The sequence below is a fragment of the Camelus ferus genome, chromosome 6 (assembly GCF_009834535.1).
Source record: "Camelus ferus isolate YT-003-E chromosome 6, BCGSAC_Cfer_1.0, whole genome shotgun sequence".
In the NCBI taxonomy this organism is placed as follows: Eukaryota; Metazoa; Chordata; class Mammalia; order Artiodactyla; family Camelidae; genus Camelus; species Camelus ferus.
Window position 1 is genome coordinate 13,821,326 of NC_045701.1, and position 27,371 is coordinate 13,848,696.

Genomic DNA, 27,371 nt, shown 5'->3' on the forward strand with positions numbered 1-27,371 from the left:
TGTCACTATCTTTCAGAAACAGATTAAAGTTACATATTGCTGATTTGCTATATATGTGTCTATCTGATTTTAGCTCACAAATACATTGATATAAGATATATATCAGAATGACAACTCATTAATAAAAATACAACTGTTAGATGATTCAGTTAGCCTAACTAGTGCATTCTCCTCTCTCCTTGTAGATCTGCATAAAGGAAAGGCAAATTTTCAGTAGGTTACTTTGTGAGTAGGAAATGAGAACAAATATTTAGTTGATCTTAAGTTTCTCAGCTGGTCCAGCTTAAGTCACTCTCAAGGGATAGCCTTGTCAAAGAGTTGGCCTCTCGAACCCTTGTATTTCATTTTATTTTTTAATTATTTATTTTTTGAGGGGGTAATTAGGTTTGTTTATTTATTTAATGGAGGTACTGGGGGTTGAATCCAGGACCTTGCATGCTAAGCATGCACTCTACCACTGAGCTATACCCTCCCCCTAAACCCTTGTATTTTAAATACTCCCTTACCTGACAAACCTCTTCTTTCCTTTCTCCAAAGGGAGTGCACTTTTTGTTTTTCAGGTTGTAATCCCAGTGCAACGCTTCCTGCCTGAGATTCTACCCAGGACACTGTGGTTGAGTTTTGATGGTTTCCAAATTCCTACGGAATTGCATTATCTGTTGCTTTTTAACTAGTTTAATCCTTAGAGAGCAATCTTACTCCAAGTTTCCAAGAGGCACTTTATTGGAACTACCACATATTGCCAGTAACTATTGAGATGTCAAGTAGAGTAAGAATTAAATGTGAAGCTAAAGGATTCGGCAATTAGGAAAGTCATTGGAGGGGTTTGGTGCCAGCAGTTTCAGTAAAGTTGTGGGAATGGAACCCTGGGAATAGTCACACGAATGAAAGCTGAATTCCTTCATTGGATATGTAGTGACTACCTAGGAATTGCTGGGCTCAGGGAACAAAATAAAAGCAAATACGGAGGAAGTCCCTGCCCTCATGTGACTTTCCTGAGCAGGAAAGGTGACGTTAGTAGAGTAATCACAACAAATACTATCTAATAATACAGCGTGCGTTGTTGAGGAACTATGCAGAGATGTGACAGCATTTAAGAGGTGGGTCTGGCGTATAGTGTCGGGGCTCAGGAAAAGCCTGAGGCGATGACGTAGTATTGGGGATGTGAAAGACACATAGGGTTAGGCAGGCGAAGCCGACTTGTGAAGCACAGAGCTTTGGGTCGCCCAAAATAGTCTGTGCGGCCGCGAAGCGGGGAGCGAGGAGAACCCGACTAGGTAAGTCTGGGGAAGTGGAAATAGGAAAAGTTCTTGCGATCGAAGGGACCAGAAGAGGCAGGCAAGGGCGCGGAGAGACGGCTCCGCCCGTAAACTACAATTCCCAGGAAGCAATTCGGCAGACGGATGTGAGGTGAGGCGCGAGCCCCGACCTTTGAAGGAAAGAAGGAAGTGATTGGGCGTCGCAGAGCGGGAGAAGCGAGTAAGGTAGGCAAGGGCGCGGCGCGGCAGGGGCAGCGGGGCGGCGGGGCGGCGGCGGCGGCGGCGGCAGCGGCAGCGGAGGGCCGCAGTGGCCGCCGGCCGGGCGCGGCGGGGCTGAGTGTCGTCATAAAGCGGCGGCCATTTTCGCGGGCGGAGGCGGCCCCGGCGGGCGCTAGGGGAGCGGGGCGGGCGGCCGGGGGGCCTCGGCCACCCGGTAATAGCATCTCTTCCCGGCGTCTCATCCGCAGAGGGAGCAGTATGTCCGCGGAAGTCCCCGAAGGAGCCTCCGCGGAGGAGCAGAAGGTGAGTGCGCGGAGAGCGGGCCCGGGAGCCGGGAGGGCCCGGTGGCGGCCTGCTCCGCTCGCAAACGGAGGGGCGCGGCCCGAGTCAGCCCGGCGCCGGTGCGGAGTCTGTGTGCACATCCGCCTCGCCCGGGAGGCCAGACACTCCGGAATCCGTCGCCCGCAAGAGCTCTGATAGTAGCTGGCGTGGTGCGAGGTCCAAGCGTTCTCCACGTCTTGGCCGAAACGTGCCTTTTCTAAGGCTTCGACATGTCGGATTTTTCCTTAATCACTTGCTTGTACTCAAGAGCCCTAGACTCGGTCCTTAGGCGTGGGACCTAAGTGTTCCCGTGGGCCTCACTTGGCTCAGGAAGCTTTATTTTCCCCCCCGGAGAATGAATTCGCCAACTACTTGTATTGTCTGCGTGTTCTTAACTCCAAGGGAGGTGTCTTGTGTTTGGGCGTTAAGCTAGACCTGGGTTGGAATTTCAGGTCCAGTCACTGTTGGCCGTGTAGCCTTGGTCAGTTGCTAAACTCCTCAGGCTTCAACCTCCTCATCTGTAAAATAAGAATAATAGCCCTTGCTTGATATGGTGGTTGGGAGGCTTAAACGAGGTGCTAGCTCACGGCGTTGGCGCAGCGTGTTGTTCAGAAATGTGAGCCAGTGGAATTTGCATATGGTACTTGACTAAAAATTGAAAGGTCGGAATTTAAAATTTTTTTTAACAACTTAGTTGATTACGTCTTTCGTGGTAACAGGAACATTTTGTAAACTCATTTGTAATATCTTGCTGGTGTACAGAAATATGCCACGGATCAGTAGGATTCAAATTATAAATATAAATTTAAAATACAAAGGCTTTATATTTTTCTAGGCTAGTGCTCCCTCTGCCACCGTAATTATTTCTGCTGCCCTGCCCTCCTGGGTACTTGTGGCTGGCCTACAAAGGTCCATGATATCTTGTTTCCTTAATTGTTTATGGTGAGTTGCCAGTACCTTTTCTTAAAAAGACAGAGGGCATTATCATAAATAGGATTTAGTCTAATACTTGGATTTTGTAACAGCTTCTGCTTCAAGTTACACCCATGCTTCTAATCAGGCTGGAAATTTGATTAGTGTTCTGTAGCCATTCCATAAGTTCTTTGCCATGTTAACTTTTCCTGAATTGGATGGTTCTGTTATGATACTATTTGTAAAGTAACTGGAGAAAAAAACAATATCATAAACACCCATTAAATGCCAAGTACTGGGCAAGCAGCACAGATTAATGCAAGCCACTACATTATTCGAGAATATTCCAGTGAGAACTATGTTGGATATTCACTCTTTGCTAAAAAGTGAACTTTGGGGGCAAATGTGTGTGTGTGTGTGTGTGTGTGTGTGTGTGTGTATACACATATATACAGATATGTAATTAAAGGATTATAATCTTAACTGTAATATTAAATGTTATGTATTTATTGGAAAATATTTATCATGATGTTCATTATTGCTTGGGATTTAGGAACCCAGAAAAAACCCCAACAAATTCATGTTTGTGCTGTCTTGTCCTAAACACTAAAATCAACCTCAGTTTTGACTTCTGATGTACAATAACAGGTGCTATGTAATTCTCTTTTATGAGATTTGTTAATATGTTGCCAAAGGTAGAGTGTTGATTTCTGCAGTGCAAATGCTTTCACTTGGGACAGCCTAATATTTTGTCTCTTAACAAGATTAAGGCTGCCTTGAATGTTTTCTCTTTCTGTCTACATTAAAAATTTAATTCTTTGGTTTTAGGGCTGCTGTCATTAATACCAAAGTGTGTTAGTAATATAATGTCCCTTGTTGAATTAAGGGTTGGCTGTAGATGTTAAGTGCGCGTAGCATGGATACCATCCCTAAACATGAGGAAAATGTGCAGAGTCACTTCTGTGTTCCTGTGGGCCAAATCACCTGTTTCTTCTATTTGGAAGAATAGTTAGGTGACCTAAAAAATTAGATTATAGTCTGTGTACTGAGGTGACCTTTCAATTAAAGCCAAAGTATTCAGCCAAAATAACTTTTTATAGTTTTATGATACATAGCCTGTTGTCCCTGAAGAATTAAGGAAAGGAGGTGAGCTCAACATGGGAATAAGAGCTAAATCACTGTACATCTACTTGAGTACTGTATGTACCCTTGTTAAGAAAACTATAAGACACAATTTTTATTGCTGTAATAAATACTACAAATGTAAAAATAACTATAAACTATCTTTTATACCACTCTAAAACTAAAACAAACAAAAACAGTCTAAATTATTAATTCACTGTGGCATGGTATTTTGCTGAAACTAAATCTCCAATATATTGAGAAGATGGTGGCAATTGTTAAAGTGCAGGAGCTTTTTGAGTATGGCAAGTTAACACTCCCCTAGTTCAAATGATGACTCACTCAGTTCTCCCTTTTGAGAGTAAGCTGTATGGTCATTTAACTCTAAAGTCATAGGTACATCATTTAGATTTCTAAATTCAGCTTTGTTCTTTTCTCATTGTTCCCTGGACAAATGGGGTAGTACTGCTGAGTCTTAGTCACCATAAATGAAAGCTCAGACACAGAAATACCATAGCACTGCTTAGACATAAAAGTGGCAATTCAGATGCCCTAGAATATGCTTATATTTTTCTTTTAGATTATCACTGAAATGACAACAAAACATTATTTTAGCAGGGACTTTCATTTTGAATAACACTAACCTGAGACTGGCATGCACTCTTATCCTGGGGGTGGGGAGAGTCATATGGAGACTTAAAACACATAATTCTGCTTTCATCGTGAGCATTTTAAGCTTGGGACCCTCCTTTATTTACCTCTTCTCCCATGGCACCTAGCATAGTACCTGGCATTGTTCAGAACATGTTAGTTAACTGAAAAGTTCAGGGAAAAATTCATTAAAACCACTATTCCAATACAAATGGCAATGCTGGTACTGCAGTTAAAAAGAGAGAGATAGACCATGGAAATATAAAAACCTTGGCTTAGACCCACTTAAGAAATCTGAATGAAAGTAGAAGGATGTTATATGTATATATATTTTCATATATATACTGTGGTTTTTAATTTTTTTAAAGAAGATCTTAATAGCAGGTTCTCTAGAAGACAGATTTTCTAGAGATTTGACTGAGATTCATCAAATAAGATTTCTTGGGAAAGACTTAAGTAGAGCTCTCAATTTAAATATTTTCTTCAGTTTAAAAGATATGCTTGGTGCTTTTGTGAGTGGTGGAAGAGGAAGAGAACTATAATTTATTATGTCATCAGTAAAGAATGAATATAAAAAGCTTTTCCATTTTCCCAGTTTAAAAAATTACAGTTAATATTGGCATTTTCTGGGACTGTCTTGACAGTGCCTTTGGTAACTAAAAGGCTCAGGGTATTTTCAGTTTGGCACACAACCTGCTAGTCTGGTTTGTGTGAACCATTGATTCTTAGCAGTCTTGAGGTAATCCTCAGAAAAGTTTAAAAATGTCTCTCCTTGACATCTCAGCAGTTTGCTATACAACAGTGTTTCAGGCTTGTCTCTGTTGTTTGTGCAAAGCTTTAATACTTAACAAATTTTATTCCTGAACTTGTAAATATCAACTATAACATGAAATATTTCAAAGGTAAGCTGATGGGGAAACTGGTGTTTAGAAAGTTTCTTAATTTTTGAAAAACAATTGGAGTACGTTGTATTCATTCATTCATAGACTTTTATTGCACACCCATTAAATGCCAGGCACTGGGCAAGCAGCACAGATTTAATAGGACTATAGAATATAAAGGTTAATAGCAGTATTGGAACCTTCCTGACAGTATCTCAAAGGATTTATTGGCTTTCATTAATCTCTCCTATTTATTTATCAGTTAGTGCATCATTGAACATATTGCTGAGCAGATAGAGGAGAATTTGCTTAGAATTTGCTTAGAGTGGTCAGATTCTTATTCCTAATGTTGCTGTGTAACTTCCCTGCTGAAGGCTGGAAAGTGGTATAAATCATTCAGACTTACTATCAAGTCCATGGCAGACTATAAAATAATCCCTAATTATTTGGATATCCTTTATTTATTTATATATATATACACCTTATACCCCCACTCACTTACAGAAAGGATAGCTAATGTATTTCAATTGAATAGTTCACAAACATGCAAGTGCCTAATATTAATAAATGTTAGGCCCTATGCTAGTTGTAGAATATGCAGCAAAGATTATTTTGGGGTATAGGTTACTTGTCGAGAGAATAACTATCATTTAAAATAGTGTTTTTAAGTTTTTGGTTTTTGTGGTTTTGGGTACATCCTAAGCATATACCTCTGTTGTGATATTCTGGGTTTCTGCTTTCCTAGTTTGTAGCCTAGAGTGAAAGTTTCAGAATTCTAATAATGCTTCTTCCCTCCTCCTCCCAAAGGTATTATCAGCAGAAACCACTTAGCTAGGTGAATTCACTCATATTCCAGCTCTATTTCTAAAAAGTAATAAAATTGCTATATAACACAAAGGTTTCATGGAGAGTAACTTAATTTTTTTTTAATTTTATTGAAGTATAGTTGATTTATGATGTGTTAGTTTCTGGTGTATAGCAAAGTGATTCAATATATATGTGTATGTGTACATACATATATATGTATGGTATATCTTGTTATTTCTCTATTTTGTATATAGTAATTTGTATCTGCCAATCCCAGACTCATGATTTATCTCTCCCTGACCCCCTTTTCCCTTTGGTAACAATAAGTTTGTTTTGTGTCTGTGAGTCTGTTTCTGTTTGGTAAATAAGTTCACTTGTGTGTAAGTTCATTTGTGTCCTATTTTAGATTCCACATGTAAGTGATATCATATGACATTTATTTTTCTCTGTTTGACTTACTTCACGTACTATGATGGTCTCCAGGTCTATCCATTTTGCTGCAAACGGCATTTCATTCTTTTTTCTTTCATTCTTTTTTATGGCTGAGTAGTATTCCATTGTGTATATATACCACAACTTCTTTTTGTGTGTGTGTGTGATGAAACTATAGGTGATCTTTATTCTTTTTTTTTTAACATTTTTTATTGATTTATAATCATTTTACAATGTTGTGTCAAATTCCAGTGTTCAGCACAATTTTTCAGTCATTCATGGACGTATATACACTCATTGTCACATTTTTTTCTCTGTGAGTTATCATAACATTTTGTGTATATTTCCATGTGCTATACAGTGTAATCTTGTTTATCTATTTTACAATTTTGAAATCCCAGTCTATCCCTTCCCAGCCTCCACCCCTCTGGCAACCACAAGTCTGTATTCTCTGTCTGTGAGTCTGTTTCTGTCCTTATACCACAACTTCTTTATCCAGTCATCTGTTGATGGACATTTAGGTTGCTTCCATGTCTTTGCCAATGTAAACAGTGCTGCTGTGAACATTGAGGTGTACGTATCTTTTAGAATTAGAGTCTCCTCTGGATATATGCCTGGGAGTGGGATTCCTGGATCATACAGCAACTCTATTTTTAGCTTTTTAAGGAATCTCTATACTGTTTTCCATAGTGGCTACACCAGTTTACATTCCCATCAACAGCGTAGGAATGTTCCCTTTTCTCTACACCTTTGGAGAGTAAAGTTTTGAAACCAGATTGATTTTTAAAAAATACATTCTTCTTGGTAAAGCTTGTCATTTCTCCCTTTTGTTGATCCTTTCTATTGTATCTTTGTTTTCTATTCATTAATATCTGCCTTTTATTTTCTCCTATTTTCTTTGGGTTCTGTTCTTTGTCTTAACTTCTAAAGTTGGGTGCATAGGTCAGTGAGTTTTAGTTTTCCTCTGTAATATAAGCCCTTAAAGGACACTTGTATTCCACAAGTTTGGTATGCATAGAATTTTTATTATCAGTGAGTTCCAAGTATTTTTTTATTCCCGTGATTCCTTTTTTAACCATGAATTATTTAGTATTGTAGTTTAATTTCCACATGGCAGGGATATATACATTTTTAAATAATTGACTTTTAACCTTATGAATTGCAGTCATAGATTGTGGTCTGGATGAAAATGGTTAAGACTTGCTTTATGGCCTAATACTTAGTCTGTTTTTCCATTTGTACTTGAGAAGAATATGTATTTTCTTCTTTTTTTAAATCTTTTTTTGTCTGTCTTTTGGAGGGGGAGGTAATTAAATTTATTGATTGATTGATTGGAGGTACTGGGGATTGAACCCAGGACCTCTTGCATGCTAAGCGCACACTCTGCCGCTGAGCAACACCCTCCCCCAAGAAGAATATGTATTTTCTAATTGTTGGGTGCAGAATTAAAATCATGTGCTTTGACTGCTTTGTCTTTTTCATTTACCAGTATGAGGAAGATGTGTTGAAATCTCCTATGCTGATAGATTTATCAGTTATTCCTTGTAATTCTGTCCATTTTTGCTTTATATATTTTGAGCCTTTTTTTTTTTTTTTAAGAGACATGAACATTAGATCCTCTGTATCCCTGAGAAAGCTTTTGGTCTGTTTTTTTTTTTTTCCCTCTCATTTCTTGCTCTTCTTCCACCCCCCACCCCAACTCTTCTTCTTTTCAATTGATTGATTTTCTTCTTCCCTTTTACCCCCTACTGTTACTAGTTTTGGAAGCTGTGTACTTTATTTCTGTTATTACATTGATTCCTCTTGAAATTTTACCATGCATCCTTAACTGAACAAAATGTATGATATCATAAATCCTTTTCTAAATGATACAGGAATATAGAGCATTTAAACTCTAAAAATACTGTTACATATTTTCGTTCTCTTTTTTTTAACCTCACATATTAAAACATTAAAATTAGAAAAGTGAGGGGGCAGAGGGCATGGCTTAAGTGGTAGAGCGCATGCTTAGCACAGACGAGGTCGTGGGTTCAATCTCCAGTACCTCCTCTTAAAAAAAAATAACGTAATTACCTCTTCCCCCCAAAACAAAAAAGAATTAAAAAATAATACAATAATAAAGAAAAGTGAATGTACCAATTATATCTCAATAAAGCTGGGGAAAAGTTAGAAAAGTGACTTGTCTGTATACATGCATGTATATCAATTTCTTTGTTTGCTATTTCCTTCTTTATCTCAAACCTTTTGAGGGATGTATTTCCATTCTAACTAGAATAAATGTTTAGAAATTCCTTTGAAGGATGTCCAGAAACATGCAGTCACACCAAATTTTGTGTCCTTCTTTGCATTTTTTAACATGGCTATAGGGATAAATTGCTTCTTATACCTGATTGTATCAGTTAGTATCCTGTTCTGGAGAATAGAAACCACTTTGGTTATTTCAAACAGAAAGGGATATGATTTAGGGGATTAGGTTACAAATTGTTGAAGAGGATAGAGTAGCAAAAGGGAGAAGATGTTTCTAGAGGTGTGGGATTACAAAAAGCCTTTGACCCAGTAAGAGTGAGCACTCTTCCTAGTCCAGCGTCCTCCACCCCCATCTCATGTAGGTGCTACAGTGGCTACTATATTGTGCTCGATGCCCTCTGGCAGGAACTCACAGGAGCTACTGCTGCCTGCACGTTGTTGGTGGCATCACCAGGAACAGAATGGATTCTTTCTCCCATACCTTTTAATCTGGTATAGATGCCATTGGCAGAACCTTACAGGAATGCAGTCTGGGAAATGTACTTTCAGGCTTCTAACTGTAGTGATTCAGAGGAGTGTTTAGAGAACAGTTAAGTGTGGCCTGAATGCTCACGGACGCAGTCCACCGCCTGATGTGTTATTAATACTTAACAAGAAAATCTGTACCTGTGTCAGAACGTTGGTGAACATCCAAGCATTTGAACTTGCTTCTCAGTAAAGTCCTAGAACTGTCTATATCTGCAAAAGGTTTAAGAATGTTTCTGTATGATCCATTAACAGTATTGTAGATGTCTTGATGGTATTGACTACATTTTAAAAATGTAGCTTTGGTCATTTTTTTTCCCTTTTTGGTATTAAATACAGCTGAAATTCTGAATCTAGCTACAAAATTGCAAGTAACAGGGACTTGCCATTGTGCTTTGCACTTGACAAAGTTCAAGAATTGGTTTGTTTTTCTAGGACACATTGCAAATTTATTATTAGTCTAAATGATACTTTTTCAGCTGTAGGTGCTGTTTTGCCTAAAATGTTTTTGTAATAGTAAACTTTCAAGTTAACTGAGTCACTTCATTCAATTAATTATATATGACTATATATAAATAAGGGAATGCCAGATAAGATGGCATATTGTATACAAAGTTTTTCCTCATATATAAAATGGGGAGAACCTGAAGAAACACTGGAATCTAGAAAAAGTTGCTACCCCATACTAGAAATTTTAGGGAGTTGTTCTCAGATATAGAGAACTGATAATTCAAATCAAACAATGAAATGTAGGACTCTGTTAACACCTTTAATTTGAAGGTGCTGGGACTGAAAAGTTGGAGTCCTTTTCAGCCAGTGTTTAAATTTAATGTCAACCAATTTAAAAAACAACTTTACAGGGGGAACCCAAGAGTAGATCCCTACCAATTCCACTTCTTTTTTTTTTTTAATTGTAGTCAGTTACAATGTCAATTTCTGGTGTACAGCATTATGTCCTAGTCAGCATATATGTACATATATTTGTTTTCATATTCTTTTTCATTAAAGATTATTACAAAATACTGAATATAGTTCCCTGTGCTATGCAGAAGAAATTTTTTGTTTATCTATTTTTATATATAATGGTTAACATTTGCAAATCTCAAACTCCCCTCTTCCCCTCACCTTTTTTTTTTTTTTTTAAGATTCTACATATAAGTCATATCATATGGTATTTTTCTTTCTCTTTCTGGCTTGCTTCACTTAGAATGATGATCTTCAGGTCCATTCGTGTTGCTGCAAATGGCATTATTTCACTCTTTTTTTAATTGCTGAGTAGTTTTCCATTCTATAAATATACCACAACTTCTTTATCCAGTCATCTGTCAGTGGATGTTTAGGTTGCTTGTATGTCTTGGCTGTTGTATATAGTGCTGCTGTGAACATTGAGGTGTGTGTATCTTTTTGTGTTAGAGTTCCCTCTGGATATATAGTGAGGAGTGGGATTGCTGGATCATATGGTAACTGTATTTTTAGTTTTTTGAGGAATCTCCAGACTGTTTTCCACAATAGCTGCACCAAACTACATCCCCAGCAGCAGTGCAGGAGGGTTCCCTTTTCTCCACACCCTCTCCAGCATTTGTCCTTTGTGGACTTTTGAATGACGTTTTTGTTTGCATTTCCCTGGTAATTAGCGATATTGAGCATTTTTTTTTTTTTCATGTGCCTTTTGGCCATTGTATGTCTTCTTTGGAGAATTGCTTGTTTAGGTCTTCTGCCTATCTTTAGATTCCACTTCTAAATTGCAGCAGTACCACAATACCCTGGGGCTATAGTAGTGAAGTGAAGCCTCAGAGAACGCTGAGCCTGAGTCTCTGCAGTGACTCAGCCCACTTTCCTATGCTGAACTATGAACCTTAAGTTTATATTATTTCTCCAGTTTTCCTGATGAATACAATGTAGTTACATCTTATATAGGGGTTAGGCTCTAAAGTTAGTAAAGCAAAAGTCATGTTTATAAAATCACCCTTGTGCTCGCTTCGGCAGCACATATACCAAAATTGGAATGATACAGAGATTAGCATGGCCCCTGTGCAAGGATGACACGCATTTATACTGTATAGCACAGGGAACTATATTCAATATCTTGTAGTAACTTATGGTTAAAAAGAATATGAAAACGAATATATGTATGTTTATACATGACTGAAGTATTGTGCTGTACACCAGAAATTGACACAGCATTGTAAACTGACTGTATACTTCAATAAAAATACAAAATTTTTTAAAAGGCTAATACAATGCAAATCTAACTTTCTATATTTTTTACCATTTGATTTGCATATATTTGAATAAAAAGAAAATGCTTTAAAAAATAATAAAATCACCCTTGAAAAATCCCAGCAAAGTCATGATCACATTGGAGACTGTCCCATCAGTTCTCAGTAGGTCAAGTGATGGTCACGTTTTTGTCTAAGATGCATTTGAACAGATGGCTGGACTGATTCTTCAGTTGATTGGCAGCTGAGATAGTTGACTTGTTTTGTAGGGACTAAGTTTTTAAACACTGGAATGATAAAGAGTATGTTGACATGCTTACACTCTGAAAGATCACACTAAGGGACTGAGACCATCATGGGAATGGCAGGTTAGCATCACACACCTCACACTTGAGCAGAGCTCCTTGTGGCTTACCCTTTTTGAATGAAATGACTGGCAGAATCACTGATACTATTTTATTAACGGAGTCTCTGTCTCTGGCTAAGCACACATAGTTGAATTTTTTTGTACATCAAGTGAGTAAATGATAACATGGTAAAAAGAATAAAAATCAAAATATGTAGATGCATGAAGCTGCAGCATAAACAGAGGAGAGTAGAACACTTGAAGCAGAAAGGCGCGTACACATAAAAGAGGCCTCATAGAGAAAGTATATTTGATAGCAGTTTTTTTTTCCCAAAATCCTCCAAGACTAAAAATGAGAAGATACAACAACACATAAAGAAGCTGTTCAAGGTGGAAAAAAAAATATTGACAATCTATAAGGTGAATAAAGCTAATTATAAAACATTATGAATGTACTTTTGAGGAAGACATGCAAAAATTATATGAAGTTGTTTCTTCAGTTCCTCGATTGATACAAGAACAACGGGCTTGGCATTTGTGGATAACATTCCTGCTTTTTGACTATTCATTAATAACTTGGAAGAATCAAGATATGCAGAGGTATGTGATCTTGCTGAGCCTGGTATGCAGAAGTGAGTCCATTTCGACAGTGAGTCGAGAGTATGCCTTGTCATTGCTCAGCCTTCCCTATCAAGGCAGCCCTGTTCTTGATTCATTCTTCTGCAGTAGTTGCCATGAAGTGGTAATACTGCTTCCCTATAAAATATCACTCTTGCGAAGAGAAAAAGTCTGTTTTCTTAAAGTTAAAAGCAAATAGGCTTAAGATGTTGACAGTCCTTTGTCAGAAAACATGTTTTTGATCTATTAAAGAATGGGTTCTTTGCATGAACAGTGTTTGTCATTAAATACGGGGAGAAAGTTGGCAATAAAATACACAGATGTAAAGATTGACAAAGATGATGTTTCTCTTTTTTAAAAATAACAAGGTCTTCTGCATTGAGTTATTCAAGGAATATATGATGGTAGGTTGCTGTTCATTTCTATTAAAGAGTCTCAGAGCTTCCAGCTATACATGATTTTGAACAAACAGGAGATCAAAAAGATCTTTTTTACTTTAACAGTATTAAAATGGTTCTCTAAATATGGGCAAAGAGCTGATGAGTTCTAAAGAAGGTGACTAACTATAAATGTGTTATACATGACTGGAAAGTAATGGCAAGCAAGACTTCAGAGCTGAGCTATCTTGATATTTTTATCCAGTGTGTGGGGTGTTACACATGCATCACAGCTATAATAGAGCTATCACATGGATCATATGAAAAACAAGACAGAGGCATTTTAAAAAGCCTCTGCACTTGATTTCTTAGTCAGATGCTGCGTTATTTGGCACTTGACAACTAAAGTCAGAGTCCGGATAGTCAAGAGGTAGAATTATCAAAAATAACTGAATTGTAATAAAGAAGTAATTGATTTAAAATTATTTCAGGAAATGGAAGATAAAGTGACTAGTCCAGAGAAAGCTGAAGAAGCAAAATTAAAAGCAAGATATCCTCATCTGGGGCAAAAGCCTGGAGGTTCAGATTTTTTAAGGAAACGGTTGCAGAAAGGGGTAAGTTCTGATGTGTAATCTTCAAATGCTTGAGCCCTGTGAACTCAGTTTGCCAATAGAGGTTGTGAAATGGGTGTCTGCGTATACAGCTCTGTACCTTACCTACCGCCAGATGTGTGTGTGTTACTTGTGTATATATTGGCTGTAGTTATATATGGATTATTTTCTCAAGTAAACCAGATTGTAAAAGGATATTTTTCCCAGCTTTATTGAGCTATAACTGACATATAACATTGTGTAAATTTAAGGTCTGTGGTGTAATAATTTGATACATGTACATATTGCTAAATGCTTTCCAAAATAAGGTTAGCTAACATGCCCTGTACCTCACATAATTACCATTTTCTTGTATGGTGAGAACTTTAGGCTCTCCTCTCATAGCAGTTTCCAAATATACAATCCAGTATGGTTAACTGTAGTTAACCATGTTGTCTATTTATTAGATCCCTGGAGCTTACTCATCTTATTATTGGAAGTTTGTACCTATTAACCATTTCCCCCCCCCCTCAGCCCCTGGTAACCACCATTCTCCTCTATTTTAACATTATTTTAGATTAAAAAGTTACTTTTAAAAGTGGCAAGATATAAAGTGGTATTTTTTAATTACATGAAAGAATAACATTCACAGCTTTGAAATAATAGAATGACAAGGAAGAATTATACCAAAATATAAAATAAAATCCATGTTCCAGGAAAGTAATTTGGTGGGAATATTATTACTAAAAATGATAGTTAATATTTGTAACGCATAAAATGGTTTTTCAAATATACAAGAAAAACACTAAGGTGGCTTAGATAAAGGATTTTAACAGAGGAAGTATTGTTATTAAACACAGAAAAATGTTAATCCATGATAGAAATTAATGAAATGTAAATTAGAACAATTATACCATAGTATACCTATAACTAAATTAGAAAAAAATTTTAAAATAATACCCATTGGTGAGGTTGAAGTGAATGTAGCTAATATGCTCTTTGTTGTGTGTAGCATTACTCTTTGTGGAAAGGGATATGGATCAAGATTTACAGAAATTGTTCATATTTGAATGGCTAATCATTCGTGAATTAATCTAAGGGTACAATTCAATATAAGGAAAATATCTTCACATTAGAAGGTACACTTTGTAGCTTTAACTATAATTAGAAGCAGCATCACTATTCAGCAGCAGAGAAATAGTTAAATTGTAATAAGTCAACAAAATAAAATACCATGTGGTTATTTAAAAAGCATAATTATAGGGAGTGAGGAGGGGAATGGATGAAGGTAGTCAAAAGGTACAAATTTACTGTTATAAATAAGTGCTAGAGATGTAATGTACAACAGGGATAAATGTAATTAATACTGCTGTATGTTTTATATGAAAGTTAAGAGAGTAAATCCTCAGAGTTCTCATCACAAGGGGGAAAAATGTTTTTAAATTTCTGTTTTGTATCTATGAGATGATGGATGTTCACTAAACTTAATGAAATCATTCCATGATGTACATTAAGTCGAAACATTATGCTCTACACCTTAAACTTACGCAGCGCTGGATGTCAATTATATCTTAATAAAATTAGAAGGAAAAAAAAGCATTATAAGGCCATAAGATGGGGGATAAATAAAAAGCAGAATGAGAAACATGTTCTACATTCTATGTAGAACATACTTGTATCAAGTCTCATTTTGAAATGGTCCCATCAGGTATGATTTTAATTATGAAATAAATTACATAGTCTTTGATTATTAAATTATTATTTGGATTTAGGATTTGACTGATTATTAGTGTTCAGCAAACTTTCGTTAGCTAATCTTCAGTATAACTTAGGCTAACAGGCTTTCTATTTGACATTTGGGCTGTTGTCTTTTTCATTTTTCTCTAGCTTCAACTATTTATGACTTTAGGTATCTTCAAGTTAGAATTTATATACACTGTATCTTGGAGTTGGTGTTACAGATGTAAATGGTTGTCAATAAGAAAATGCCTCTTGAATCAAATAATTATATAGAATTTGAGAAGGGAGCTCTTGAATGATTCTGTATTTTATCAAAAAGTCAATGATAAGCACTTTTATATGAGGGAAATGAAGTCTTATATTCAGCCATCATTTCTCACTATGTTAAAAGAGTTGATTTTTTAAAAATATCTGGGTTACAGGGTTGTAGTTTTCCTCTGTCGTAATAGCAAACTGGCAAGTAATCTTAGTATCTTTGAACAGTTTCTTCTTCATTTGAGAAGACTGATTGGATGGATATCATTTATATTCAGTCTCTTTCTGGTTTATTATTCTTAATGTTATTCAGACACCTATTTTAGGCTTTTAACAATATGACATGTGAGGGGTTTCAAGAAGCAGTCTAGCCTCTGTTTTTTCCTATTTGTGGAGTTTTGTGAACTTCCAAGAAAACCGAAGATCCAGTTTTAAGAAACTTAGCCTTAAAATTTAAATATTGTCACTTTGGTGATCAGTTAGTGTCAGTGCAGTTATTAATACTGATGTAAGTATGGCCTTTAAATTGGAGTGGGTGGAGACTTTTATAAAAGTGTCATCTAGATGATTCATACAAAAAGTATGTTAATTTTTTAAAAAATTTTCACTTAAGATACAAAATTTTTTAATTGTTAAAGACAAATAATATTGCCTTCTTAGACTGTTTCTTTCCCAATATGAGAAACACTGGTCTAGTTCATTTCTCTCCCTTGAGCAGTTACAATTGTTAACCATTGATTTTAATTTTGTCTCTAGCCACACCAAGTAAATTTAATTCCTTTTCCCCAAAGAAAGAAAGTAGCTTAATCTACAGTTAAGTGGGATCCCTTATGATGAACCTTTGGTGACTATAAAATAGGTATTATTAGAAACTGACTTTATTACATTGGAAAAAAATTGCCTAAGATTTGAACTGTGCTTTAAATTTCTCATTTTGTGCTTCTTACTCAAAAATTTGGCAAGCTGCTTTGTTCTTTTTAGAGGCAGAAGTAGCTCTCTAATATAATACAGTACATAGAAGTTCTGAGATTTTTTTTCACTACACATTTTAAAACATGCAGAAGTGAAGCTGCAGCAAACCTTAGAAAGGCCTGGTCCAAGTTTCCTATAATATGTTACATGAATAATGACATGTGAAAAGCGATTTCTAACTATAGACCCTTTGGCCGTCCGCCACATGCTTATCAAAGAATAGTTCCTGGAGGGAGGCATCCAGTGAGACCTTTTTCCAGGCCACTCAATGGTCTTAGACTAAGCTGTGAGTTCCGAGCTACTTCATTTACCACTTGAGGTATCCCTGAAGTCTCAAAGAAAATATTTTTATTTTTCCCCCTTCACCCTTTGTCCATGCCCTCATCTCATATCTGAATTATTCCCTCTTGCCTACACAATAGGCAGAGGTTACTTTCTTCTCCTTTGGATAACTGTAGCACCTTGTGTACTTAAAACAGAATAGTAATGGGTTTACTTGACTGTTACCCATCTTTGTATCTCTCTCCAAGATTGACACAGTGCCTCACATGTAGTATAACAGGTTCTCGATAAACATGGGCTAAGCTTGATAGGTGGAAGTCAGAACCCAGGCAAATTCATCCATTTTTGCTCTGTAACAGATTAACTCATGTAGACTATATTAAGGTTGATATTTAGCTCCACAGTTTCTATTTTAGTGATAAAGGGTATGGTCTTTACCTTAGTCATCTCTCCAACTATGAAGAGTGATAGTTTTACTTAGTGTCTTAGGTGAAGTGGTGGTAAAGGATAGGGATGTGTATTTTAGGTGTTAATTTCTAAAGAGTTTATTTTTTCCATTACCCTAGCATTTATATTTTAACCCTAATTTTTATTTTAGTGCACTGCTGTAATTCAAATAGTTTAAATCCTAACAGAAATGTTCATCTTAGATGACAGAGTACCAGCAACTTTAAGTAATAATTTTAATAACTGTAAGGTTGCTTGAAGGCGGGGGTGGCGCATCCGAAATGCAAGTTGGTGAATTATGTGTTTTTATTTTCAAAATCATTTAAGCACGAATTTCACCCTGGTTTTTCTGTTAGTAAATGAATGATTTGTGCCTCACTCTTTAAGTCCAGGACTGTTCATTCACAGATAGATTGATGTGGAAGTTGATGTCAGTCTTGACGGTTCCGTAATGGAACTAGAATGAGGAAAGTGAGCCTAAGGAAGAGGGGATTCTTGCCTGACTTCTCAGTTGTTGACTTATGAGAGGACTCACTACAGAGGCATAGCTATTTTATGTAATTAATGTTTTTGTTTAAATATTTTAAGGCTTATTTTATATCAACAGTACAGGGTCACAGCTACATCTTAAACCAGTGTAATTGCATAGGAAAGCTTTTAAACTCTAATCTGACTTTTTTTTTCCTTGTAGCAAAAATATTTTGATTCTGGGGATTACAACATGGCTAAAGCAAAAATGAAGAACAAGCAGCTTCCTACTGCAGCCCCGGATAAGACAGAGGTCACTGGTGACCACATTCCCACTCCACAGGACCTTCCTCAGCGGAAACCATCTCTCGTTACTAGCAAGCTGGCTGGCTGATTAAAAGAGCTGAACTGCATGAATCTTCTAATTCCTGTTATTTCTCCTTACTATGTTACTTCTCTGCTTTTTATTTCCTTTCATTCACTAAGTCATTTGAGACTGACGGCTTTGCAGGTAGCGGTAGTGTGTGCTGCTATTGTAAAGGAATACACATGTGTAGGGTTTTTTATTAGTTTAACAGTGCACTGATGAAAAGAACATGTTAGAGCAACATAAAGTAATCAATCTACTTGAAAGTAATTGTATATATTACCTAACTCCTAGTGTAGGGCTGGTTCCAACAAGTAACAAGCAAGTTTTACAATTTTAATGTTTTGGCTTTCTTTAATTCATCTTAATTACAGCTTTGTATGTTACTCTTATTTAATATAACCTCTATTGTATTGATTTCTTCTGTATTTTTCCTTTGGATTTTGTAAAACAGAAGTTTAAGACCACAAGTTAGAAGAAAGGTCACATATTTCAAACACATAGATGGGGCTCCGAAAGATTTGTATCCTGTGCTTGAACTTGAATGGCCTTAAATCTGTTTCAGCTTTAACAATAGAATTTTACTTGGGCAATATTTGCCCATTCTGGTGTAACTATGTGACTCTCGTGCTTAACAGCTGCCGTTGAAGCTAACATTCTTATTCAGTTCTGTAGTGTTAGGATACCTTTTGTTGTTGAAGATGTGAATGAAGTGTGCATGTGCATTGACTGTTGAATCCACTTTTGTGCCATTTTTGTAAATATAATAGTTTTGCACAACCTCTCACAAATGTCTCTATTAATTTCACATATTAAAAAGTAGATGATGTGCCAACCAGAAGCACAAGAGTTCCTACACAAAACTCTGTATCTCATTAGAGCTTTTGTATAGAAAGTAGTTTACAGTCATGGGGTCATAGAATACCAAACTGAAATCTCTGCTCAGTCTGCCGCAGACATAAGCTTTTCCATGCGTCACTAATAATCCATGACATCCAGTGGCCTTGTGCAAATACGATATGTTGCTTAGGCATATCTTTTGTCCTATGCAGAACACTTCATTTTGACTTCTATGAAAATTATAATTCATGTAATTTATATAAACTTTTTTAATATAGAAACTTTTTACTTCCACAGTCAATTTTGGGGACACTAGAATAAAAATACTTTGCCTCCTGTGGCCCCTTCCTCCTTTTTTTCCTGGCTTCTTTGACTCACGTTGTGTTGGGCTGTGCTGTTCGGTCTATTCAGAAGCATAGATGTCTGTATCTTTACTCTTGAAGCCTGCTCTGCTGAATGCTGTATTTTCTAACACAGTAATGATATTTTCCTTAATAATTTCCCAGTTGTTAATTAACTACTCTTAATCCTGAATTATTACTAATATTTGACAATTGTTTAAAAAAAAGGAACTTTATAATGAAACAAATACTTGAGAAGACTGGCCCAGGAACCTATGTCAGGATGAGCTGGATTTTAAGTAATTATAATGAGCTAAGTGAATTAGGCTTGTGACAATTAGAGTAATTTACATGATAGGTGGAACATATGATAAATATTTAGGTGTTTTGCTTCTATAGATGTCAGTTTAATAAAATGTAATTTTAATTTTATTTGTAAAGAACTTGTGGTAACTCTAGTTAGTAAGAACTTTAACTAACAGACTTTACTGGGACAAATTTACTGTTCTTTTAGGAGTAGTGCATCATACATACTGCAGCATGATGATAAGAATCCACAGCCTGAGATGATAGTATTTTTTCTTCATCTTTAACTTGGGCAGGGCCTCCCCTCTTTTGGATCCAGGCATCTTTTCTGGATCTTTGCTCCATTTGTACACCTGCTTTCCTGTGACCCCAAATCGCCGTAGATGATGCCTTGCGCGTACATAGTGCCTGCACTTCCAGGCTGCCTGGTGCTCTGTGGAGCTTGCTGATTATCTTCCTGCTCCACCAGCTTAAAAGACAGAAAACAACAAAATCAGTAATATGCTAATTTGTTACAAGGATTGGTTATAAATAGATTTGTAATGGGAGTAGGGATATTCCAAAGTATGTTTTATCATTGTAGGACTGATTTTAAGAATTACAAAATACCCCAAAGTAGAATTTCTGTAATGTTTAGTGGGTTTTTTGTTTTTTTTTTTAATGACTTTGCAAGCTATCACCATTAAATTCACATACACACCGAAGAAGATTAATCTGAAAGATGAGACCATGTTATTCTTGATTATGGTAGGATTCCTGCTGTGTTTCATGACAAGTGCTGTAATCTCTGCCCTTGTTTTAGTTTGTAAAATACAATGCTAATATTTAACCTACCTCAAAATTTGTTGAGGATCTGTGAAATACTGAGTAAGTGCCCAAAATAAAACACTGTCACTGTCTTTTTATTAAAAGTAAATTTTCTCATTAAACCAACCTGCCTTCTGTAAAGTCACAGTGTTTAATCAGGACTTTCCCTCAGGAAAGACCTGTTATTAAGGATTTGTAGGTATAATTGCTTAATATCCATTATTGGTGCTTGGGATAGAGGTTTTACATTCTTCTATTTTTGTTCAGCTTCAAAACTTAGTTTTAGGTAGACATTTTCAGGCTGTTTCACTATTGCTTGAATGAAGATTTTGACTAGATGAGCTTAGATTTCAGAATTGTGGTTTGAGAAATGGCCAATTTTAATCATTGTCCTATTTATTATAAATGAAATGTGGAGTAAACGGAAGTTGGACATAACAAATACTTCATGAAAATTAGCTAAATTCTGAGCTTAATTACCTGTTTCATGTCCAGCAGCTCGTATTCAACAGTACACTTCTGAGAAACATTTTAAAAGCCTACATTTGACTTAACAATTACAGTTATTGGCATGTTCGGATAGTAAGGATTATTGGATTGTTCGGTGAACCGAGAAGGAGCATGTCTGCACTCTGTTTACCAGTTACTCAATATTCTTGTGCTGTTCACCTAAGAATAAGTTTTAACTGTTCATCAAGGCCTCTACTTGTTATTACTTCACTTAGATTTAACAAAAACTATACTTCTGAATATTTATTGAAGCTTTCTACTAAATCAGACATGTATTCTTTCTGAATCCAAATTAGTGAAGTTTTATCAATGCTGAAATGTGACCTCTACTTAAATTGTGCTATAAACTTGGTGTTTGGTGATCCAGGGGCAGGTAGCCTATAGGAAGAGCACGTCTAAGTGGCAACTACAGCAGTTTTCTGTGGTGGCCTTTTCACATTTCCCAGCATTTGGAGACTTTTCTTCCATTTTTCATTTTCTTTTTTCACCTCATTTTACTTCACACCCCACCCCCATCCCTGCTTATTTCTTAAGCCCCATGATAGCATTCATTAAATGGTATTTAGGGCTGATGAATTTTCAAGCCTTAACATCCTTCCCAATATCACAATTAAGGGCCCATTTTAAATTTTCTAAAACACTTTCCTAATCTGGATAATGACAAATTTGAGCCACTGTCCCAACTCTGCAATTCAGCATGCACTGCCATCCTTCCCCCATAACCCTTCTCCCCCTGATGCCACACCACACCTTGTAAAATTGGGATCAAAGAAGTCTCATTCTGGGATCGTTAATCTAAGGATTAACTGATAAAACTGATTTTAATACTGTTTTGCTAGTTTCTGCTTTTTTAAAGTAGGTAGGCCTATAAGTTTTACTATCTGCAAATCACCGATGGTCATGACAGCCATTAATGTATGTTCGTGTTATGTTATTTATCAATTAAACAGCATTTGAAAGAAAAATCTAATTTCTTTAATATGCCCTCAAACCTGTTAACTGCATCTTTGTGATGCAATAGGACAGCTGCCTGTATTAAAAGGGCCAAGAGCAAATGCCTTTTTTTGTTGAATATATCTGGAGTTGGCAGTTAATGCTGAAATTTGTCAAATAGCCCTTCCAAAATTATACTTGTGAAATACACAAAAAATAAATTGATCTACTTAATTTCTATTGATTTAATTTGCAGTTTTTGTCTCCTTTAAGTGTTACATTTTTTCTGTATATTTTCTGATGTTGATCCCTTTAGATTTCAGCTACTATGATATGCAGAAAGAATTTGACTATTGTAGTCTTAAATTTTGTTTTAATTTAAATAATGTGTGTTTATGAGATCCTAGCAGCATAACTTATAATTTTAAAGGCTTTGTAATCAAGGTAACATGTTTGCAGATTGTGCGTTTTCTCCATCTCGTGTAAAACACTAAGACAATACTGTCAAAAATAGAAAGATGGTTGAGACAAGGAGCTTACATTCTGAGAAATTTTGTATACAGTTGACTCTTGAACAACACCAGGGTTGAGGCGCAGACCCTCAGCACAGTTGAAAATTTGCATATAACTTTACAGTCTGCCCTCCTAGCGGATTCAACCAACCCCAGATTGTGTAGTACTGTTGTGGATATTTAGTGAAAAATTAACACCTGTAAGTGGTCCCACGCAGTTCAAATCTGTGTTGTTTAAGGGTCAACTGTATATATATAATTTAATTGTAAAGTAGAAGTACTATAAGAGAAGTAGAAATAAGTTCCAGGAAGTCTAGAGGAATGCATTATTCAATTTAGGGGATAAATGCGATGAATGGTAAATCAGGGAAATTCAAGAGGTGTTTTTGAGAGGGGTTGCTGTAGGCATGGGTGAGAGGAAAGGGAGAAGTCAGAGCATTTTAGGTAAATAGGTAAGGAGTTGGGGAAATGTGGCCCAGTATAAGGAATTTTGGTTGGAGTTTTTGACATTTCTCCCTAACACTCCTTTCCTCCTGCCTTTAACTGAGTAAATGATACCACTGTGCACTTAACCCATTCAGGTACTCAAACCAACCTTGGAAGTTATCCTTTATTCCTCGGAGGCTGTGACCAACATCTAGCAAAATGTGCTGAAGTTGTCAGTTTCTCTTCACTGCTGGCACCGTTACCCCAAGCCACTCTTTCTTGCCTGGACAACTGCTATAGTTCCTAACATCACTTTTCACTCCTGCTCCCTTGTCCATTCTGCACCCCAGCCCATTCCCCCTGCCCCATCCCACTTCCATTCTTAAATCCTATATCCAAGTTCCTTCCTGCCCCTGATCAATGCGCTTCTTTTCCATTAAACACTTCCCCTGGTTCATAGCTTAGCTGGCCCTTTTTCATTCTGATCTCAGCCCAAACTTGACTTCCTTAGAGGAACTGTCATTCTTTTTGCATCCCTGGCAACTATAAACAGCTTATACATACTCAAATGCTTGTTGAACAAATAAAGTGAAGTGGAATATTGGGTTGGAAACTGAGAAGCCAGATTAAGGATGTGAATGTAGAGAGGTGGAGGTTGATTTTCTGTCTCAGTCATGGCTAGCCCTTCCTTTGTTGCAGTAGGCCTTTATACTCTGTGTTTCTCTGAACGAGGAGAAATGTCGAAGAGCTCTGGTCTCAAACCTCACGTCACTGAAACTGGTGTGCCTGATTTTCCATGGCAAGGACATACTGTGTTCACTGCTTCTCTACTCTTGCTTGTGATCATAACCTTAAGAGCATTCTGCATCTGATTTCCAAGGCTCTTTCGTGCCCCGCTACCAGTAACTTAGGCTGATTAGTGTCTTGTAGACTCACTTTTCTGCAAGTATACAAGCTAATATTTCTAATGACTTTGTCTATGACTGTAAGTTGCCAGTTGTATGGATTACTGCAGAAATGTTCTATAGAGCAGCCATATTTTTAGGCTAAAGATCAGAAGCAGACACACCAGTGGGCAGCTTTCTGTGAGGCCACACTTACAAGTTACAGAACACAAACCTTTCACATCTTCCTTAATTCTCAACCACTTGTAATATCAATATTATCAGAAGCCCCAATCACTATGGATGTACTTGCTAAAAGAAAGACTATAAATACTATTTAAAATTGGCAGCCAAGTACTACTGACTCTGAGATACCTGTCTTGAATACCTGTATTGAGTTAAATCTATGGCTCAAGTGTTAACCAGCTGGGGTAATTTAAGGTAGTCATACATAGTATTACTCCTATCAAGCTTATTTTCTCATATGTTAAGTTTATATGTAAACTTTAAAAAACTATTCATTATACTTGTTTCCTATCTTGTAACTCCTGGGTATAGTCTGTCATAATAGTGCCAGCTGTTTGCAGTATATTCACGTTCCCATGGGAGCTCGTTTCTACAAGTGTCAGAAGCAAAAGAGGAAAAAGTTTTCATAAGGGGAAGGTAGTCTACAGAGTGGAGTGTAGCAGAGAGAAGAGTGGGACCTGAGAAAAGGCCACTAGATTTGGAAACTGGTATCACTGCTCATTTGGAGAGAGTAGTTTCAGCAGAGCTGTGAGAGGGCATGTGGCAGAGGAACAGAAGAGGAATGGTAAGTGACTAAAGGTGAATTAGTGGCAAGGAAGTAGTTCTGAGAGATTCTGAGGTGTATGAAGGAAGATACAGTTTTGCTTTTCAGCAAAGGAAAGACTTGAATGTGGTTATAGGCAAAACAAAAGTACAGAAGAAAAACCAAAGATGTAGAGGAGGCAAGAGTGCAAGAGCTGGGATTGAGAGCATCAATGAAGAGATTGGCCTTGGCATGTCTTCCAAACAGGGAACGAATGACTAGAGTGCAGGTGTGGATAAGAGATGCTGAAGGAGAGTGCTCACTGAATGACTGCAATCCTATCCATAAGAGAGGGGTTGAGGGCATTTTCCTAGAAGGTATGAAGAGGGTAGAGGTTTGAGACCCAGAGAACCTTTACCACTTTGTAAATGCATGTATGTATGAACAGATCCAGAAAGAATCTAGAAATTTAAAAGTGGTTTCACTGGGATCATTGCTTGAATTTGTCACTTTTATTTTTAGTTTTAGGAGAACTGAATGGAGCGAATGCCTTTAGAGGGGCATCAATTATTAGGGTAAAAATATGGAAAATGATAGAACCAAAACTTGGTTCTAAATTAAATTAGATTTCTTTTCCTGCTCTCCTTAGCTTTTTTAAAAAATTAAAATTATACTTGTAGTATTTCTGAAGTCAAGCAGTATAAAAGGAAATAGTGAAAAGCTAAGAATCACAAAATATGCCTCTACTACCAAGTTTAGCTCCCAGAGGGAGAACTAACTTCTGGAGACATTCAAGCTGTTTTGTGTTTCTTCTCTATGCCTCTCAATAGTATGTTTATACTGCTGTTTCTTGACTTTTAATTTCAGACATAGTTTTCAAGACTGGAAAGTGAAGATTTAGCTTAAATTTCTGGCGTCCCCTCCTTCCCACCATCTTTCTAGAGAAGATCATATCACAATTTTGATTCCTTTATAGACTTCCTTTACAATGCCTAGTAATATGTTTTCACCTTTATTTCTTATCCCGTCAACAGTATTTCTTGGCTCTCTAGCATGTAAGATGACAGTATTAACACCACTATTCTTCCTTTTGACTCCCTTCTTTTTGTCATCTGTGTTCTTACAGTTACCTTATTAAGGTTGGTAACACTTGCATTCTATTTTATAATCATTAATAGTCCTCTCAGCTTTGTAGGTTGATACAGTTCACTGCAGATCACAATGTATACTATGATTTCATTTTCTTATATAGCTTTTTGTTTTCTTGGTGTTTCTAATTATTTTCCCCCTCGTCCTTTTGGCCTCTATTATAACCACACTTATTTTAATATCTTCCATTATATTAAGTATTCTATAGAGTCATCCTTTTGCTCCAGAAAACTCCCCTGTAGGCCACGTCTCCTTTGCTTCAGTCTGAGCTTGTTACTCTCATCCTAACGCACAGCTGTCATCTTGGCACTTAGCTGCTCTCCTGAACTGAATCCATTATTTTCTAGACTGCATGTATGGCAACCATTGCCTTTTGTCTGTGTCTTAGGTCAGGTTCCCAGAAGTGGAAGTTCTTTATTTTTTAAAAATTTCATGGATGGTCATAGGCATCATAAACGTCTTTCTCCAATCTGTGGCTTCCCTTGTCTTAGTTGGTGACATCTGTTGATACACTCCTACTTGTATTTTAGAACTTAATTCAAACATACCTTTGTGGAAACTATTCCCCTCCCCTACATTATGTTAATTGTTCCATTTTCTGACACAATAACCATTTCCATGTAATACAGTTTTAGCACTTAATCACAGTACATTCTAATTGCTTTCATTCAGTTATCTTCTCTTGCGGGAAAGGAATCTTATTATTTCACTCTAGCACTTACTTAGTCCAGTGTCTGCCTAATAAATATTTTCTGAAAGAAATTATACCCTTGATTGTAGCCATTCCCATTTACCCCATTCATCCCATATACCACTCCACAATGGTCAGAGTGCTTAAAATCACAAACTCATAATTCTGGGGATTAACAGAAAGGGGATTTATCAAAAGAGATCAGGTCACTTACAAAATTGTTGGTACAGCTGGAGAAACAGTCTTGATGTAAATCCAGGAACAATCCCAGAAACATGCTACAGCAATGATCTGATACAGAAAATGCTGCTGCCGCCTCCACCAAACACAGAAAGCCAGGCGCCCAGCTTTTATGTGACTACTGTTGTCCCCCAAACTTGGTTACCTCTGTTACCACCTTTATTGGCAAATGGAAGTTCTGGGCAGAGCATATTTCTCCATATTTTTCACTTCCGACACCAAGCCTTGTCTGATGTATCTGATCTTTGTAGCTTAAGTCAGCTGAATGCATCCAAGGTTCAAATGAGGAGGGAATCTGGGACTTGCAGAAGGCAGGACTATTGTAGAAAATTTCCCCAAATACAGAAAGGATGACAAGCAAGCACAAATATGACAGATCCCATTACATCTTCCTATATCTTTTCAATACAACCCTGCAGTGTTGTCTACTTTAGGGTGTGAGAACTTCAGGGGGGTTAGTATTTCCTTTCTCATTTTGATTTGACATGTCTTGAAGCAGTAAAAGAGGATCTTAAACTATACAGCCAGGTAGCATACCCAAGTTAAGTCAATAAATTTGTATAGTCCTAATTTTGAGCTCTTCATCCCTTCTGGCTGGCCCCTAAGTTCATTTTGTTTCCCATCAAAAATGCTCTTTTAGAAGTCACTCAGTTCTTGACTGGGCTTCCAGTGGATCCTGCAACATGGCAGAACCAACAAGTCAAAGGCAGGAGGTGAATATATGGGGAGAGATAGGACTGAGAATTTGATTAATAATATCTTAAAATTGTATAGCACTGTCCAGTTTCTAGTTTATTTTTTCCCTGGTCTCATGTGAACCCCTTAACAACAATATACAATAAGTTCTCCGGTTTTTGCTCATTTTTAAAAAAAGGCTCAGGTTCCTCATGTTGGGAGAGTTTCCAG

The 27,371-nt window shown here is 36.9% G+C and overlaps 1 protein-coding gene and 1 non-coding gene across 3 annotated transcripts; both read left to right on the plus strand.

Moving 5' to 3' along the window:
* The first annotated feature begins 1,142 nt into the window (after positions 1–1,142).
* ARPP19 (cAMP regulated phosphoprotein 19) lies at positions 1,143–22,038 on the plus strand. Of its 2 annotated transcripts, XM_032481160.1 has the most exons (4): positions 1,143–1,484; positions 1,727–1,781; positions 13,428–13,550; positions 17,914–22,038. In XM_032481160.1, exons 2-4 carry the CDS (start codon positions 1,737–1,739, stop codon positions 18,082–18,084), a joined length of 339 nt encoding a protein of 112 aa, XP_032337051.1. In that variant the 5' UTR covers positions 1,143–1,484; positions 1,727–1,736; the 3' UTR covers positions 18,085–22,038. The 2 variants fall into 2 exon arrangements, with proteins under 2 accessions (XP_032337051.1, XP_032337050.1); XM_032481159.1 differs by lacking the exon at positions 1,143–1,484 and having other exon boundaries at positions 1,590–1,781; positions 17,914–22,036.
* On the plus strand, positions 11,347–11,451 carry LOC116664639. Its single transcript, XR_004321155.1, has one exon. It is a non-coding gene; the product is annotated as a U6 spliceosomal RNA (small nuclear RNA).
* Positions 22,039–27,371: the final 5,333 nt, after the last annotated feature.